Genomic DNA, 19550 nt, shown 5'->3' with positions numbered 1-19550 from the left:
TGTGGAGGGGAGGGAGGCAAGGGGAGTGAGAGAGCTTTCCTGATCGGTAGGGACGGTCTCTAATTGAGTTCCTTCGCAACTCCCACCACCTTCTCATGGGGGCTTTTCGAAAAAGGGATCGCGATTTTGCGCCCCTGTGTTGGAAGGTGGTTCGTTGGTTGGGCGACGAGGACGTGATACTGTTACTAATTAAGCCATTTGTTGCCATTTTATAAATATATCACGGCAGGAGGGCACTATCGCAAGCGAACGTTACCTCCGGGGTACTCGGTCGGGGACACATAAAAGACGCTCGCGGCAAATGCACACGTTTGCACCTGTTGGCGTTTTCCGACTGACTACACCCAAATAGAACCCTTTCGAGCATTTCAAGCCCACCCGCCCGTTATGGGGTTGAGGTGGGTGCCATTGCGTTTTAAAAGCGTCCGACAACGATTTCCCAACCCCCCGAAACCGGCCAGCGGCAGTGGGCTTTTGTGGTACCAAATTTTATTTCCACTGCGCGCTTCATTTATTCGGCGTTGGGGGGAAAATAAAAAGCCATAAAAAACCCTTCACAGTGTCTCTTCGACGGAAGGGCGACTTTCAACGAGCCGTAACGATGGCTATTCCAGGTTGCGCAGAAGATCGGGCTGGGGAAAAGTTCGGAGTTTTGTCACCGTTTTTATGGTGGGATTTTTTTGTTCAGTCTTTTGAAGGTGCATGTGACTTGTGCAGCGAAAATGCAAGCATTTTGATGAATAAATGGTTTAACAAAATATCTCTTTTTTAGTTAAAATACATTCAAAGACTTATAATTGATAAGCAGTAATGATTTGCGTTCAGATGAAATGATTTCAAATTGTCATTTACGAATCCCAACTGAACGTCGTCCTTTTCATGACATTTAAATGCGTTTTTTGATGTTATCCTATTTTTCCTTGCCATCACTGCATCAAAGTGTGCCCTGACTTGTGGCGCCCGTGTCATCCCTTTGATCGACGAAACCCTTCTTGCAACGACGATGCTAAATCTCATTCACACCACACAAAAAACGACACATCAAATTGAACCCAATCCGTCTGGCGGCGTGTGCTCTCAACCCGTCTCGTTTTCAAGTTGATGAATTATCCCCAAACAACCCCTTTCATCTTCGCGTGCGCGCGCGCGACCTGTGTTTGGAGTAGTTTTTCAAAATAGAGCACGTGCAGCTTCACCGACATTTAGCGATGATTTATGCGCAAAATAATGCAATCGCCGGGCGCTCCGAGCCTATGCGCACATGCACGCTTCGATTTATGGCCCTTTTACGGAAGCCAGTGGTTTCGGGATCGTAAAACCTGCTAATTGGCTTACTTGGCGGCTCGAAACAAACAGTGTCCGTGCGTGCATGGTGCACACAATTGAAATTAATGATGCTCGAAAAGCCACAAGACCACCCTCGATCGGTTGCGATCGACAACCCGGTACCGATCGGTGTTTATTTCGCGGAATCAATCGATCGAGCATTCTTTCCCAACCAAGCCCAAACACGCCTGAGCATGGGAAGTCCGTGCGCTGTCTGCAGTTGTTTGCTCCATGCAAGCGATGATGCACCGTCACTCCATCATCACCCTTGAAGCAGAACGCTTCAACCAGCCGACAGTAATGATAGCTTTAGCGATCAGCACTCCGACGCGGCTCACAAACGATGCTTGCAGTGAATTGCAGCGTTTGATGAATCGCGCGACCAAACCCCCAAAGAGAACGCGGCCTCGCGGGTGGAAATCAATAATTGATACGAACAGTCATGCTCTCGATAGTTTATCTCCATCAAAACACTTTGGCGCCGTCATCGGGGGGCTCTCGCCTTGGATGGATTATTTCATGCTTCTGGCACAGGCCCGGCGGGATGCGTCATCCTAGGGTGACTTCCCTTTCGGTTTGAGATCGCGATCTCGCCTTGCGTAACGCTATTAATAATTCCGCTTCTAAGCAAATCGCGGCATTCGCCATGCCCACCCGTTAGCTGGCTGCCAGCTAACAGCGTGGACGAAACACTCGCCATCACCGTCTAATGACGACCGACCGGATACATCCACTCATGTAAAGAAGGGGAGGGTGCATTTGGGAGCATAACCCGGGTGGAGGGGGGTGGAACCTGCCCCGAGAAGTGCTCGCCTCGCATATGCACGATATGTGGTGATCGATTTCTTTTATGCTAATTTCCATGCGCCATCCGACCGACGGATGGCCGGCCTGGTGGAGGCGCCCATGAGTCGGTAGAGGGCGCTGGTGATTTGTTGCGGGAGGGGGGGGGGGGAGGACATAGTGGGGAAACTATGTTTGGGTGACACCGATTTCCATCGGGTTCCAGTTAGTCACACTCACGCTTGTGATGGTGGAGAAATGCCAAAACATAAAAACACGACAGTGAGCGATTATCACAACAAACGGAATGATGCGTGTCGGTAAACAAATCGCGCGTGCTTTTTACATCACCCGGGCGCGAAGGATTTTCCGTTTGCGTGCATGTAACGGTGTGTTTTACATTTTTGGGCACATTAATGATCACGCGGGGGCGATCCGAAGATCATGACATAAATTTGTAACATCCGCTGGAGTGGAGCAGCAGGGGGCTGGCTAGAATGTTGCTTAAGGACGCGCGTGTCCTGGGCGGGAGATTATATTATAGTTTTGTTTGTGTTTCAATTTTCCTGAAAACAAAATGCATGTTCCCTTCCACTAGGATGATCCAATTATATCGTTTTTGCAGTCAATACCATAGATGCTGTTCGAAAATGAGCGAATAATGCGCCTGAACAGCTTGTTGCCAAAGCCGATACACATTTTCCGTTATAATTAGCCTCGTAGCGTTCCTCGGCCAAATTCTTGCCACCCTCCCTAGAACCCTGTTCGGTCCCTTTTTTCGTTCGTCCACTACGCGCCGCCACGACGCATACTTAGCTCGACCCCGACGGTGTGACTCATTTCTCTTTACTAAAAGCAAGTGACAGCTGTCAAACATTGAGCGCACGCAAATGAGTACGACGCACCCACGGGGGAAAAACAAACGATCTGTCAGACGGCGTTCACCGTCCGTTGGCTTGCGATTTTCAATCAACCTCCGCCGCGAATGAAACTTCCCTCCTTTGCCTAACCGCAGCCATCACCCCATCGAGAATTTTGATTTCGTTGCAAAAGCGCCACGCGCAGCGCCAAGGTGCGACAATTGGAAGGGCGGCATCCGATTCGTTCCACAGGCTGTGGCATGGTGTGAAAGGAAAACAATTCGCGCCCTCCCAGAGTGAAATGATGCTGCCGTTTTCCCGCGACCCGAGTTCGTTTGGGATGTGGGGGAAAGTCCGTGTGCGTGCGTGTGTGTGTGTACGTGAGCGGTCTGTGTTGGAATTAATTAATCTACACCGCACCATTCGCGGTGCGCGCGCGCTTCCCGGCGATAGCACGCGGTTGGTTGGTTTTTCTTGGGAGATACGCGACCATAGACGCGCGAGAGCACATGCCGGTTAAGGGTAGCTCCACGCACTCCAACAATGCGCCCCATTATGCACGCCATCGCAACGTGGCTGGGCACGGTGTTTGAAGATTTGATTTCACAGCCAGCGCTCGTGTGTTTGCTTAGTGCCGCGGTGCCGCGTGGCGTTTCCAATGCGTTTGCCCTTTTTCGATGGGATTGTTCCACGCACCGGGCACCCGCGGGTTGATTGGTGAGGTGTTCTTTCGTTAGCGTTTCGCTAACGCAGCGCCATCGCGAATCTGCACGTGCACGCCGTGTCAGGGACCACCGAGAGTCGAAAGCGGTGAGGCGCTCTTGCAATTTAGCCCCTTCCAAAAATCACACCGGCACCTGCTGCGTTGGCAGAGGAATTTGGTTAAATCAATATTTAGCCCCCGATAATGAAGCCGGATTGCCAACGCTCCGTTTTGGGATCGGGGCTGGCGACGACAGAAATGGACAAATTTGGCCTCCGGACGAGTCTGTTCGAGTCCGGCACTCGACCCTTGGTGCAGGCTTATGCAAGCCCCCCGTACGTAGACTACCGAAAAACAATGGCAAACAACGGGATGTGGGGGTTGAGATTTTGCCATCGTGTGGCCAAATATAGGTTCGTATAATGTTTACTCCCGTGCGGCCAGATGTGCAATGATCACGCATCGTACCGAGGATCGCGTTGGGGGTGGACCAAAATCAACATTGAGGTTATTTTTTTGCTTTGGTGCCTTGAGAGCCGCCTTCTCAAGTGCAGCTAGGTTTATGACGGGTTCCTTCCGTCTGAATCACCCTTATGCGCTGTTCAAGGCTATCGGCGGTTTGGGTATAAACAAAATTGTTACAAGAACAATATTAAAAGCGCCTTGCTAAACATTTCCTATCAATAGGAGCGCGTTCTTTTGCAACTGCTCTTGATGATAAATATCTCCCCGGTGTAAAACTTAACGCCCTCCAGCTTTTGCTGGCTTCAATATGATCACATCGAGCCACACGAGCCTCATCTATGATATATGGCGTCACTTACAAACGCCCCTGAGCCCCCTGGTGACGTTGGCTGGTAGCTAATGGCACCGAAATTGCCCACGGGTGACATCAGACATCTGGCAAGGCGTGATCGGGCGACGATTTTTAGGCCTTTTTTTTCTTCACACCTGCTTCGCATTGGCATGGGCTCCAGAAATGGCTGGCGGGCGCGGAAATCATTGTATAATTCAAATAAACAAAACTACGCGTAACTATCTCGGGTGTTGACGCAATGGAGTAGAAGCCTTTTGAGGTGCAGATATTTGAGTTCATTTAAGTAAGCTTGAGAAGCGTAAAGTTGCGTCCTGTTGCGTTGAAAGGCTCTTGTGTTTGTTCGTGCCATACTTGCGTAGGACTTAAAGATTCACAGTATCGATTATATTTCAGAGTTGAACATTTCATTTACACAAAAACTATTTGACATGATTGTACGATGATATACATATTCGGTAAAATTCGGTTCTCTAATAAGAATTCAACATGAAATTTATAAAATTTTATTAATTTTTAAAACAAAAGCTGTACAAAAGTTCAAAAACTAAAGATACTTTTGAATATAAAGTCAAGGAGCCACAAAGTTATTTTCAAAATCAAGAATGCTGATTTAAAAAAAAAGGAAATGTAAGGTAATTTCAACTTTTTATGTGTTATTTTCACAACCTGAGCATGGCTACGAATATGGCACAAAAACGGATTTACAGACAATCTCATATCTACGGAAGAAGAAATATTTTTGTCAACTGCTGTACAAACAATGCTGTTAAAACAGAACACGATGGTTCAGGGACATCTAGGAACCGAAAATATGGCTAGTATAAAAGCTGATGTGAGGAAGCATATACCACAAACTGGTGGAATTAGTAACATTTTGTAGAAAAGTCACAATGAAGTACACATTAGCCCTGCTCGCCGTGCTCGCAGTGATCTGCATCTGCCAGGCATTACCCGTTCCAGAAGAAGAAGAGAGTGCGACTGCCACTCAAGACAATGAAACGTTCGGTACCGTTTACGATCCTAAAAAGATTGAAGAGCTGCAAGCATCAGCGAATGGGCGATTATGGCTTGGATTTGCTGCTAACCTAATCTCCGCGTTCCTGGGATAAAAATTGGAGCAACTGATAGCAAGCTCATTTGTGGTTACACATTCAAAGCCTTGAAATTATACCAATTGAATAAAATAATGATTTGAATCCATCTGTTCAGGTATTTATACATCCAGAACTAATACGTTTCATATTTTTTGCTTCCAATTAGTAAAGAAGATTTCCCGCCATGAGATCTCTTGACGTTTTGACGCTAGAGGGCGCAGCAGTTCCATGAGTGTACACATATAATCGTGTCTTTTGCAGATCGAGCAAATAACGACAAAATATTTATAATAATGGTTGTTTCCTCATTTTATGGGACCAGATGGTGAAATTCAGTCTTGGAGTAGTAAAGAATGCTTTTTATTGCAGTATCAATGAGAATGTTTTGCTATTTATTTCAAATATAAATTCAAATGCAATCATTCAGGAGAATTTTTATTGGGCATAGGCAGCAAAACACCATAACATGTCACATTTGACAGAACTAGCGGGGTGTGTTTATTTTGTCTGTCGGCGATTCGCTTAGAAATAATTGTACCATAAGGTTAAATACATTCAGTTTATTGCTTAGTACAGATCACCTAAATCGCACCCAATTGTAGCTTTTATCAACCGTTGTGCCAAAGAAAAAAAAGAAACGCTATTTCATCCGCCATTAGATAAGTTGTATGTAAAAGAGCATATACATATTTTGAAATAAGAAAAAACAATGAAGATTTGTTTACGATAACCGTGTGTTTTAACGAATTACAGAAAAAAACATATGGCTTCCGAGGAACAGCTAGAATTATCGGGCCTTATAAAATCAGTCCACCAACAGCTTCGCGATTCAGCAAAACAAAACGACCCAGAAGCCGTGTGGAAGGAGCATGTCCGCGATAGAACCTTGTTGCAATCCTACGCCAACGCCATGCATAAATTGGCCACGTGTTATTGGGATCGAACGATGGAAGTTAGCTGCAAACGGTCAAACAGCCGAATCGAGTGGGTTGTAGCATCTTGCCGAAGTTATTTCTTTGGGCCTACACCAATGTTGTATTTATTTCGCGAAAAGGACGATAAGGTCATGCAAGCTATTGATATCGGTTATAACTTTGGGCATCAACCTTACACGATTGATCGAATTAAACTTCTCGATGTGGGGAGCTGTTACGATCCTTTTGCCGACTTTCCGGATTTTGATGTTACGGCGATCGATATCGCACCAGCTCGTCCATCCGTACGACACTGTGATTTTCTGGAGGTAGAGCTGAAGACACTCCCTAACCCTCTTCTCTCGGAGGAGCAAAACTCCATCGAGGCTTTTCCTTATGCGTACTACGATGCGGTAGTGTTTAGCTTACTGCTGGAATATCTACCGTCAACTGACCAACGGATGCGATGCTGCCAAAAAGCATATGATCTACTAAAACCAGAAGGAATCCTGCTCATAATCACCCCAGACAGTCGGCATCAGGGAGCTAATGCAAAGCTGATGAAAAACTGGCGCTATACGTTGGGTTTGATAGGGTACTCTAGGATAAAAATCGAGAAGCTAGAACACGTGACATGCATGGTGTTTCGAAAGTCCATCTACCCAGCAGTGGGTAAACGATGGTGTGATATACACCGGGAAGCCTATATGGAACCCGTTCTAAATATTCCTCAGGATTTTAACGAGTTAAAAATGGATCACAGCAGCAACGATTCAACATCGACGTTGCCGCGTTCGGAAGTCGACGATGGAGCAATAAGGGATGCTTTCGCAGGACTACCATTTTGTTGATTATTTTAGGACAGTAAATTTGATAGAAGAAACAAATCAAATTGAATTATTATTATAGTTTTATTGAAATTGACTTTTTGAGCAATATGGCCAGATGGCTCCTTGCCTGTTTCAAACACGTGCAAAGGGCCATCTGGTCGCCTGTTGCTCAAAAGCGGTCATGATGTCCGTTAAAAGTTTCTAAGCAATTGTCTCCAACTGTACTTGCATTGTCAAACTAAACCGTAGTATTTTTCGAGTAGATTATCGTCTTTCATTTCATATAAGTCTAATTCCATCCGTACGATCCTCGATCCTCTCAGCGATGTAAAATTCAAACCGAATTCATTGTCGTTACCGTTCGCGTTCATTCAACAGGAATACCCACGGAATGTTTGTACCCGTTCTGTCAAAACGTAACCCAACATGGCCGTCTGCATAACCGTTACGAGCCTAACCTTGCTTGAATGCGTTACGGCTTGCAGGCAGAAAAGCCAATCGAAGCCGAGTTGTAGTTGTTTATTAGTTGGCAAATTAAAGACCATTTAGTGTAAGCAAAGCGCAGGCACCGTAAATCCCATTGCCGCACATCGCTGCAAGTGTGGAATTGGAATGCCACGAATGCGCTCGGATGCTGCCTCAAGCGCCACAGGACACGCCATCGCCGTGTTGCGTGCCTCACAGTGCGGTAGGGACTTTGTTTAGATAGCTCTCCGGACGGCAGTGAAAAAGCAGCGTTTCGAAATCGACCATTCATACTCGGCTAACGCTCGCCGGAAATACTCGTACGCCTATGACACACCCGTGAACCGTACGGGGCTGTGGCCGTGCAATACTCGCCGCTGATATTATTCGGGCTTTTAACCAACGGGTGCGTGTGTGTGCTCGGTTGCGGGGCCACTATCAAAACAACAAGTTGGCGAAGATGTTGCTTTAATGCCGCCTGCAGCAGCATCCGCCCAGGGCGAGTGAACAAACGTGAAAGAGAGAGAGAGAAAGCGCAAAGTGTAGCGTGTGTGCACGCGAGAGAGCGAGAGCTACGCGGAAAGTGAGAAACAAACAAAACGTCCAACGTCTCCAGCGGGGAAAGTGTTTTCGTTTTGGGGCGAACACCTTGGACGGGGGTTTTTCTTTCGCGTGCCGTTGGCAAATCGAAAGCCAACACCACTAGCGCGGAGAGGAGGAAAAAGGAAAAACACACCTCCGCGACACACTCACAATACGAGAGCATTCCAAAAGCGCACATCAACGACGGCCCCGAACCATGTCGTCACTCTCAGCAAGCGCTGAAAATTTGTCCAGCGATCAGGTAATATTGCACCCTCACCCTTATTTGATAAAGATCCCATTCGTCGTGGCAAATGTCCGCCACCCTGCACGACAAGCATGGCACACAGAGAGGCCTGCCCTTAATTGGCAGACAAACCGCGGGTCTGTTTTTCATTTGTTGCTTCGAAACGCCACCACTCGCCGCTAAGGCTCCCAGCATGTTTTACGCGCTCCACAAACAGTGTCTCACAATTGACCGCAGATCGTCTGAATCATCTTGAGGCTGGACAGATGAATCGTTGTGCTTGTGCTGTGTGGGGTGGACCCGTGGCCGGGATCAATTAAATGTGGCCCTCTATCTCTCAATCGCATGTTTTTTTTCCCATTCCTCCACAGAATAACGATGGTTCGTCAATGTGCCTGGAGCTGGCGCTGGAGGGTGAACGGCTGTGTAAATCCGGCGACTGCCGAGCGGGTGTGGCTTTCTTCCAGGCGGCCATCCAAGCCGGTACGGACGACCTGCGAACGCTCAGTGCCATCTACAGCCAGCTCGGGAACGCGTACTTCTACCTGGGCGACTACACGAAAGCGATGCAGTACCACAAGCACGATCTCACGCTGGCCCGTTCGATGAACGACCGGCTGGGTGAGGCCAAATCATCCGGCAACCTTGGCAACACGCTTAAGGTGATGGGCCGGTTCGACGAGGCGGCCATCTTCTGCCAACGGCATCTCGCGATCGCACGCGTCCTCGAGGATCGGCTGTCGGAGGGCCGCGCTCTGTACAACCTCGGCAACGTGTACCACGCCAAGGGCAAACAGCTCGGGCAGAAGGATCCGGGCGACTTTTCGACCGAGGTGCAGGACTCGCTGCTGAAGGCGGTCGACTTCTATCAGCAGAACCTGCGGTTGATGCGCGAGCTGGGTGACCGAGGGGCGCAGGGGCGAGCGTGCGGGAACCTGGGCAACACGCACTATCTGCTGGGCGAGTTCGAGACGGCGATCGAGCACCACCAGGAGCGGTTGCGAATAGCGCGCGAGTTCGGTGATAAGGCGGCCGAGCGGCGAGCAAACAGCAACCTGGGCAATTCTCACATCTTTCTGGGCCATTTCGAGCTGGCGGCTAATCACTACAAGTGAGTTGCGCGATTTGGGATGGCATTATTGGGGGATCACACGCCGCCGCTAGGTTAGGTTCACGTCAAATCAACGATCGACGGTCATTTGCGCGTTTGAATTTAGTGCGTATCGTTGGGGGGAGGAATCGATCGATAGGCTCAAGAGTTGTGAATTTGCTAGCGGAACATCCAGACAATGGGATTTGGGATTATCAGTCCGAACAGATCGTTACTAACAGCATTTGCTTCCGTTTTTCCCACAGGCGCACGCTGTCATTAGCGATCGAGCTCGGCGAACGGGCGGTGGAAGCGCAAGCCTGCTACAGTCTCGGCAACACGTACACGCTGCTGCGCGATTTCCCCACGGCCATCGATTACCACCAGCGCCATCTGGCGATCGCGCAGGAGCTTGCCGATCGCATCGGAGAGGCACGTGCCTGCTGGAGCCTCGGAAATGCCCACACCTCGATCGGGAACCACGAGAAAGCGCTGCATTACGCCAACTCGCACTACCTGCTGGCGAAGGAGCTGGGCGATATGGTAGGCGAAAATACGGCCCGTGCCAACATGTCGGATCTACGCAAGATGCTAGGCTTACCGGATTTACCTCCGGCGGAGAGCAGCAGTAGCACTGGTGATGGCAGCTCCAACATTATGCACCATGCGGGTGTGGGTTTGGCGGATGGAACGGATGGTGAACGGGCTGGCCGGCACCTGGAGCACCACCAGCAGCACCACGGGCAGGCAGTGAAAGCGAACGTCCTTGCGGCTATCAAACAACATCGCTTGCGCCGGCAAAGCATGGAACAGCTAGACCTAATTAAGGTAACACCCGATGTTCGAACATCGATCCGCAAATACTCCCACCCCCGGCGGGGGGTTTGGTTGGATTTGCGGCGATTGTTATCATCCGGCCCGGGTGGCCACTAATCAAACGGCAAACAATGATAATCGATGGGAACATGTTGGGCGCGTGTGTGACGTCTGCACCATGGGAATGGAAAACGGTGGAAAGGGTTAGAAGCGGCAACGGAAGCCTCGGGAGTTCGATTCCACGGTTCAGTTGCGACTGAGATATCGAAGTGCGCTTAGTACCGGAGTCCCCGGTGAGCCGGAGAGTTTGGGGTGGACTTTTTTGCATGCGTGTGTAAGCGAGTCATTTTCATTATGTTGTTTTCCTTTCTGATGTGGTGATTGGCAGAAGGTCGGAAGCAAATGAAGCGCTCTTATCGCGGGCCCGATGAGATAAGCGAAAAGTTGCCAAACTTTCCCGGGCTTGGGTTGGGGAGGTTCATAAAGCCGCGGCCAGCTGTGGGCCACAGTGCAAACACTCATCGATCGACTTCGACCGGTGCTGGTTGGTTGGTTTTATTGACTAACCGGGGTTGTGTCCTTTTCTTTTCACCTCGTAGCTAACGCCGGATGGTAAAAAATTGGCCCAACATAACGTGCAGGAGCACCAAGCGGGCGCGAACGCTCACAACCCGGGTCCACCGTCGCAACCGACGAAGGTGAAAAAGAACGAAAACAGCTTCAAAAACAACGACGAAGATTTCTTCGATCTGTTGACGCGATCGCAGAGCAAGCGTATGGACGATCAGCGTTGCACACTGAAGGTTGGTATCTGTTTCGGTGTGGGTTTCCGTGTCCGGCCATTATCACTAAACGTGCTTCCTTTTCGCTCGTTCGCAGCTCACGCACGCAGAAAGTGTTGATTCCGCAAGGAAACCTCTCACGCAACACAACAGCAACAACCCACCGGCGGGCAAGGAGAACAGGTAACATTAAAATGCAACCAACGAGAGAATGCATCGACGGTTCGATTAATGCGTTAAATTTGTGCTCGCTTCGCAGGAACGTGCTCCTGGAAATGATAGCACATTTCCAATCGGAACGAATGGATGAACAACGAGCTCTACTACCCGGGCTGAAGCGTATATCGCTCGGTAATGCCAACATTAGCCGTCCCACGAACAACAACGAGTCTGGTACCGGCTCGACAACACCGGAAGATCCGGTTGCCATCGGTACGCCACCGGACGATGCGTTCCTGGACATGTTGATGAGATGTCAGGTAAGTCGGCGTGATCGTGCCGCATATCCTGCAATCTACGTGCGCTAACACTCTGGCCATTTGCCTTTTAAGGGTTCACGAATCGAGGAGCAACGATCGGAGCTGCCAACGCCAAACATTACGCTCGATGCCGAGGCAAGCGACAACCGAGCGGTCGCACCATCGAGTGTCACCTCAAACAGTGGGGCGACCGTACCGGATGAAGATTTCTTTTCGCTTATCATGCGCCTGCAGGGAGGCCGCATGGAAGATCAACGTGCCACCGTTCCGTTGAACAACAACTTGAACCGCAGCGCCGCCAGTGGTCAGCAGCCGAACCACGCCAGCAGCAATGGTAATGGGAACAGCCACAATGGCGCTAGTGGAGGAAACGGACCGAACAACAGCACTGCCAGCAATAGCAATGTGACGAATGGAAACAACCCGGCCCCGAGTGCCGGAACGGCCACCGGTGGTGGCGTTAATCCGAGCGTTGGGAAAGGCTTGAAATGATTTTACTCGTTCGATCGTTAGTGCCGTAACGGGCACTAGCGGTTGCGAATTCAACCCACCACCACCACCAGTCCGAACGTCGTCGTGGCCAGGACTTTCGTTCCGGGGGCATGTTTGTGTTACTGCTCGCTAGCATGAAGCCAGTCGGATAGCAAACTGCAGCTGCCGAAGGAGCGACGCGTTTTGTAGTGGATTAGGTTTAGTCGTGATTTATTTTTTTGACGTAGAGCAATTGTCCCTGGATTTCATATCATGCAATATTGGACGCGAGTTTCCCGATAAGGCTGAGACGCAGCGATTGACTATATTTTAACACAATGTTTATTGTACAGCTGTAGCGTAGATGTTCCGTATCGCTTCCCGATTGCTAACTTCGTTGAGATCTTGAACGTTTTTTGTTACTGAAAAGAGGGCTTTATTTAAATAGCGACTTCCCAGCGGCTGAATTTATCCCGTCCATGCACTCCCAAACATCTGCTTTCCTTTGCGAACAAACTCAACTAACTAACTGGTTGATTCATTTTTTTGGTGCGAAATGATGTATCACTTTCTTGTTTGTAGCTAGAATCGTATTCAACCTAACAAATGTAACGGTCGCTGGGATTTCACATTCCTTGCGTTGTAGAAGTGGAAGGGTTTTTTTTCTTGCATGTTTTTTAATTCATTCTGCGTGACCAATTTTAAGCAGGAGTTAGACATGATCGACACTAAAAAATAGCGAATAAAGCGTCATGCGTAAGCTGTGTCCCTCTGAAGACAACAGCAGGAAAGGTAACTCTCAACGAGGAGCGACCTTAGTTCTAGTGCAACTGCATTATCAAAGCCCTTCGGTCGTTCGGGACAAGCCGTACAAATACCAGCCGATAATAATGTGATCTTCCCTTTACTAACTAGTGTCTCGTCGGGCGAGAGGTTCATTCACTAAAACTGATATCAAGCAGAGGAGAAGAAGGAGGGTACTGTGTAAGTTTTGCATTCTTTCCACTCGGTAGTAGCTGCCGCATCATCGGGGATCTTGAAGCACATGTACACGTGGTAGTTTTTTTTTCTCGCACCGTTTCGTAATTCGCTCATCGATAGTTGTTGTCCCTTGGATGAGACCGCGCCTAGTAAAAGCGGTAGGATAAAAAACCGAATGCCATTGGTAGAAAGTAAGAGTTAACAGGTAGAGGCGTTTAGGAAGCTAAGTGAAGCAGCCGCACCTATTTTAATTGTAATGTTCGGCGCATAACCCTACTAGGTAGAAGGTTGGCTCCACGCGGGAAGCTTTTCCCTATTTTCGAATGCAGGGCGCAATGGCCGCAAAGGATCGAATATTGTACGTCGTATGTAGTGGGTTTGTGTGTGATGGAACGTTCTCGTCTAGCCCAAGCGTGTTGAGCCTTGCACGACACGGTGAAACCCTTACAAAAGCTTCCATCCCCGTTTCCTATTGGAAATTAAAGTAGAATCGCACACCCAACCTAGAGCCTCGTGGAAGCAGAGGAACCCTCCGGTATTGCTACCTCCGGTTCCGAATAGGTAGAATTAAATGATATATTATCATTCCGCTGACCATGGACCCCGCAGGATCAGTACGCAGGTGGACAGGGGGCGGTGATTTAGTGAGAGTGACTCTTCTAGTATAATGCGGTCATGGTACAGCTTCCAACGTAGCAGAACGAGTCGAGAAGGATAGGGGATCGGTTGAGCATTGCTATGAATCAGGTATTTCTTAAAGCAACATCTCTTAACGCATCTTTTTGAAAATCGACATCCCTCCCAATGCAGCGGAGTACGCGATGCATCTAATGATAATATATATATTTACATATACATATATTCGAGATTTATACATATAACGTACCATTTATACAACACTACCAATCCTGCGCGATATCTCATAGGCGGCTTAATGGCGTATCCTTCGCTTTAGGAGCCCTAGGGAAAGGAAAGTTAGGACAAAAAGCGTGACAGCAAGGTTGAAGGAAAGGATGCTGAAAAGAGGGTGCTTCGCGTCGTTCACACATTTGTCAAATTCCATTCGTGAGTCTGCGTTTTCTATTAAGTAGAATCGGAATTATGTGATAGTCGGCCATGTGTTTTGGATAGAGCATCGTTTTGTTTGTTTATTCTGCGGACGATCCTTGCAACGATCCTTGGCAAAAAACAAGGATACATGCACAGTGGCAAGCAAAATACGATCGCTCTCATATCATGCGAAGGCTGGAGGTTCCTTTTTCATCATTCTCGATCGAAACGAAACGACTGTTTTACACTTACTTCAACATCGAAACTGTTCCGTTGTAAACGTTCCGTGATTGTAAACTGACGTCGAAACAATCAAACGCTAAATTGATATTCAGTAACCTATTATTACTCTTGACGGCGGCGGGGTTTGTTGATTGTGTTTTTTTTTCTTCGCAAAGTCGAGACGGCGTTCACATGTTGGTTAATTGTGGTGCACCCGGGTAGCAGCGTTGGGAAATGCACTCCAGAGGGGGAGCGTGGGCGGTAGGCTAGAAAAGAGACATCCATTTGCTATGATAAGACGGTTTATAACTAAACTAAACGAATCTAATCGATACCAATCAGAGCCCTATTTCTATTATATCGACACACATTACACGAGCTGCTAATGGAATAACGATAATAAAGTATCTACAATTTTCCAAATCCGTAACACTGTGTTTTATTTATTGGAGTTTTTTTATACATCATCGTTCGTTTCTTTTTTTTACAGCATTTTGTAATTGATTCCGTCAATAAATGTGTAAATCAAAGCCATTGGTTTGAATTGTTGTTTCTTTCTAAAACTACATTTATTTGGAAGAATTATAATATCTTATCGAACTACGTTAATAAAGTGTCTACAAATATCTAAATTCGTAATCAAGTGTTTTATTTTTAATAGACTTTATTGTTCAAACATCGCTCGTTCGTCTTCTACAGCATTTACAGACGGTGGTTTCATCAATAAATATAAATATCAGACCGTAATCGATCGTTTTCAAGTGTTTTTCCTTTCTAAAAGTACGTATATTTTGTCACAAATTAAAATAAATATTCCTGAATTATCAATTTTAATCATTTTTAACAATATTCCTCCAAATTACTGTCCAAATATATAGGAAGAATTGTGCTCCCACATTGCTTCAACGCCGCGCAGTGGCCGCGAGAAGAAACAAATTGTTTTCGCGACGAATCGTCGAAAATCGTTTCCCGGCTTGAACGGGGTTTGCAGACCATACCAGCAGCGCTGGTAACAGGAGTACATGGTTTTGGGAGGTTGCTAGCGATCGTGCTTATTCACCCACAGGCACACGTTTCGAACCACACTAAGCCACCCAATTAACCCTTTGCGCTGGAGTGATGTCATTAAAGCCCCTGGCCAATACCACGCACTATCTGCTGCATCGTCCCAAAACGGGGCACAATCAGCTTTATGGTTTACTTTACCCCGGTGAAAATTTATCATATGCTAGTTTATGGCATATATTAGATGGATTATGACAGGTTTTGAAATATATTTTACATATTTTCCTAATTTAGCAGTGCTTATTTTGAGTTGGGGGTTCGTGCGAACGAAATTCTCTTCTAGCGCAAAGGGTTAATTACTCCCACATGTGTGGACATAGCGCACCGATGGTCTCTTTTTCGCATCCATAACCATCGCATGCCACTTACGCATGCCGGTGCGAGGCGTTTTCTCTCACTCTCGCCTTGCAACGAGCGGCCATCGATCTCGCTCGTTTACGTGGGCGACGGATTAATAGTGTGTCATTGCTCCTTCCCGCAACCGGCGATGAATGGCAATTAGAAGCACGTCAACAGGTGCGAGTGAGATCACTATGGCAACAAAACACCAGCATGCTACGAGTATCCTGCGACCCTGTTACTTATCCCCAAATACCGTTGCGTTTTCGAAGCGGATTTTTCTCCCAAAAAACGTCGTCGTCGTGTTCTGCTAATCCGCACGCGTTCGATTCGCTTCGCCTGGCAGCATATCATGCTGCTGCATGCCTTCTCCTTTTTTTTTGTTTGCAGGTGGGATGCAAACACCACCCCATATCATTCCCACCCAATGCCATCGCGCGCGCGCGCGCGCGAATAAATCTCACGCTGGTGAATGGGGAATTTTCCGCCTGATTTATGCGTCAATTACATTTCCAATCCCCGGGACCCGGGTGCGTGGTTTAAAAGCAAACAATAAACCGAACGCCACGCAGCTAAACGGCACGGGACCCTGAAGCGATCCTCTACGCGATCCACTACCTGCCAGCCGTGGTGGGAAACTGCACTCCGTGAGGTGTCCGCAAGATGAATGCAGACCGCCCCCGGGGCAGATCGGCCGGGTAGTTGGCTCTGCTCGCAGCAAAAAAAAAAAGGACACGCGGCCCTGAAAGGGTGCAGCGTTTGATGCATTGCGCTTATCACCTTCGCGAAGGTGGAAGGTGAAAATCAAAGTAAACCAACCGAGAATCGATACGTCACCGTGGTTGGCGGAGGATTCACAATATGTTTTCCCCCCACCCCCCCACTCGGACTGTTTCACATCCCCCAAACCCCTAACCGCCACCCCAACACCCTCACGGCGCTCGCGGGTTGGCGAAAGCGCCCGAATGGGATAAAACAATTTACACGTATTCGAGTGGTAATATCAATATATTATTCTAAAACACCCCCTGGAACGGAACGCACCCCCTTCGGGTATCCCCTTTTTCCATCTTCCTCGCCACCCACCACCCACCCTCTTATCCCTCTTTACCCTCATTCGTGTGCGTTGCGTTTTTTTTGTTGTACGTTGCAAAATCGGTTTCATTTCGAGCGCCAATGTGCCCACCCGTCGACGGTTGGTGGCGAGATGGGAAAGGTAAAATAAATAATAAAATCGAAACGAACCCACAGGGATCCCTCCTCCCTCTCTCTCTCTCTCTCTCCTTCCCATCCCACCACTAAGGTGTGTTTCCGCCTGGGGTTTGGCGAAAAGAAAGACGGCCCCCGCCGAATGTTTGGCCGCGCGCTGTCGACCGAACCCCGGGGCGGATCTGTCCGGTTGTGGATTATTTATCCATTTCAATTTTGTTCTCATAATCGAAGCGCTTCTCCGCTAGCGCTTTGGAGCGCGATCGGGCGAGGTGATATTTGCAGATCGCGTTACGTTTCCGGGCGCACGTGGAGCGGTGAGTTTGTTTAGCTTGTTTGTTCTGTGGCTGATTTGTGGTGTAAAATTGACGGCAAGAATTGGTTTCAAATGCAAATTTCGATGCTTAGAAAGTGTGTGCCGTGGGAAACAATTCCGTTCACATAGTTTACTACAGCAACTCAGCTTAATAAATTTTTTTACAATTTACTGTTTCGTGAATATGATCAACCGGCAAGAAACGATCCGATTTATTTAAAAAAAAGTTGTGTATTACCTTGGTTTAATGGGGCACATAAGAACAATCTCTTTGGTTTTATGGAATGCTCTATTTATCAAAAGCTCATAAAGGTATTTGGTTCAATAAATTCACGATAAATGGCATACCTTTCTAGAGAAAATAATACACAGGACTGCTTATCGATTAATAGATGCTGGTGTGGTGGAAAATTTGCCTTCCCAGCCCATGCACCCTCCCTCTAGGGGTGTAGAGAAATCGCAACGCAAAAGCGCCATTCACACATTTCCTCGTGCCACGCTGCAGGTTGCAGCAAACCGAAGGGGCAAAAAAAAAAACAAATTACAACCGCATCGATCCCGTTCGAGCATTCGATCGAGTGAACGGCCGCAAACGCACCAAGTGATCATAAATTTCCCTGGGTGAAATTCATTTCGCTCCAACACCACCTCCGGAAGGGTGCTGGCTGTGGCTTTTGGACACGATTTACGATCTGTTATCGATAAATAACACCTCAATTTTCAATAAACTAGCGGACGCACATCAGCGCCCTCGCGTGATGAATGTGTTTGCAAACATGCGACCCCCGGGGTGGTGGAATTTTTTTTATTTTTCGCTGTTTTCCATCGTCTTAGCCTCCCTTTCGGCGTTAGACGCCCTTTAGGCGTTGACCTTGCACGGGGGTCCTGTAGAGGGTCGCTGTCTAGGAGCGGCGGGAGATTCTCCACGCGTCCATTGGCCTCACGGATGCTGTGGTCGAGCGCTTCGTCACGGTGCTGTTTCATTGTCTTAATTTGTAGAATTATGCCCAACCCAACTGGGGGGTTCTGCTGGTGCCTCCTTCTTTTTTCGTGGCCCCGGAACCTATGGGGTAGAGAATTTTGGACACCTCGAAATTACTCGCGCGTGTGTGTGTGTGCTGTATTTTATTGTACGTTGCTAGTTTTTTTTATTCTTCCCTCTACTTCTCCAACATTCTATACTCTTCTAATTCTCGTCTCGTGCGTGTGTGTTTTTTTCTTCACCCTCTCAAACCCTCATCTCGTGAGCGCACCCACGACTAGCAGGCACTATAATTTTCTTATTGTGTAATTTCACTTGTCCGAGCGAGAAAAACCCTCTCCCCCTCCGGTGGGGGCGAATTAATTGAATAATCGACATAATAACGATGTGAAACAATGATTGGTTCGCGCGAGCGCGTTCCTTTTGCCAGAACGCTGACGCTAAACGCTGACTCAGCACCATGACGGTTTGGGTCTGTCTGGATATAGATTTTTTTCTGTTTCGTGGGCGGACCGAACCAAACGGAAGCCCTCGCTGATGGCCACCGTACTGGCATGCGGTTGCGGCCGTTCCTCAAGTCACCGAAGGAAGCAAAAAGTCCGAGCGACCGGAAGTACCCGCGTCCAGGGTAAATACTTCCTTGACCGCGGCCATTAATTACAGGGCTGCTGGGCGGAGGCACGCCGAAGGTCCGGCGGCGCCTCCTTGCGGCCAGGTTCCCACCGGTGGCGTGGATTTTCCCGCTAATTAGGATCCCGCGGGAGTTTGAACCTTTTTTTTGTTTGGCCGGGAATGTCGGTCCACGCAAAACCCCTCCCGAAAAAGGAAAAAAAACCTCACTCTCCATGCCATTTTTGCGGGACATTTTTGCGCGGTTCCAATTTCACGGAACTCCAGAAGGTTTGGGGATCCGCGTTGGTGTTCTTTTCTGGCCTTTTTGCTCGTGTGGGCCTCCGGAGATGCTTCGCTCAAGGTGCCGTGAGATAGGAATGTCCAGCAGCCCGTAGAGGAGGTTAAGCTATTTTCGGTAGCATCTTTAGGCGCAAGATAAGCATCTCGGAAATGATGTACGGGTCGTTTCCTCTTCAACCCGCAGCGTGTGTGTGAGAGTTTGTGGGGTTTTAGGC

General features: G+C 48.3%; 2 protein-coding genes across 2 annotated transcripts; both read left to right on the top strand.

Annotated features, from left to right (window-relative positions):
• Positions 1-6346: 6346 nt before the first annotated feature.
• Positions 6347-7348, top strand: LOC128723870 (S-adenosylmethionine sensor upstream of mTORC1). The gene has a single exon (XM_053817637.1). The coding sequence runs from the start codon at positions 6347-6349 to the stop codon at positions 7346-7348; it is 1002 nt and encodes a 333-aa protein (XP_053673612.1).
• Positions 7349-8591: 1243 nt separating this feature from the next.
• On the top strand, positions 8592-12280 carry LOC128725699 (G-protein-signaling modulator 2). The gene is made up of 7 exons (XM_053819464.1): positions 8592-8636; positions 8993-9732; positions 9978-10539; positions 11127-11330; positions 11407-11492; positions 11569-11788; positions 11861-12280. The coding sequence occupies exons 1-7, from the start codon at positions 8592-8594 to the stop codon at positions 12278-12280; spliced, it is 2277 nt and encodes a 758-aa protein (XP_053675439.1).
• The last annotated feature ends 7270 nt before the right edge of the window (positions 12281-19550 follow it).

This window comes from Anopheles nili, chromosome 3 (genome assembly GCF_943737925.1).
Source record: "Anopheles nili chromosome 3, idAnoNiliSN_F5_01, whole genome shotgun sequence".
In the NCBI taxonomy this organism is placed as follows: domain Eukaryota; kingdom Metazoa; phylum Arthropoda; class Insecta; order Diptera; family Culicidae; genus Anopheles; species Anopheles nili.
The sequence above is the reverse complement of the archived record's forward strand: the minus strand, read 5'-3'. Positions and strand labels throughout refer to the sequence as shown.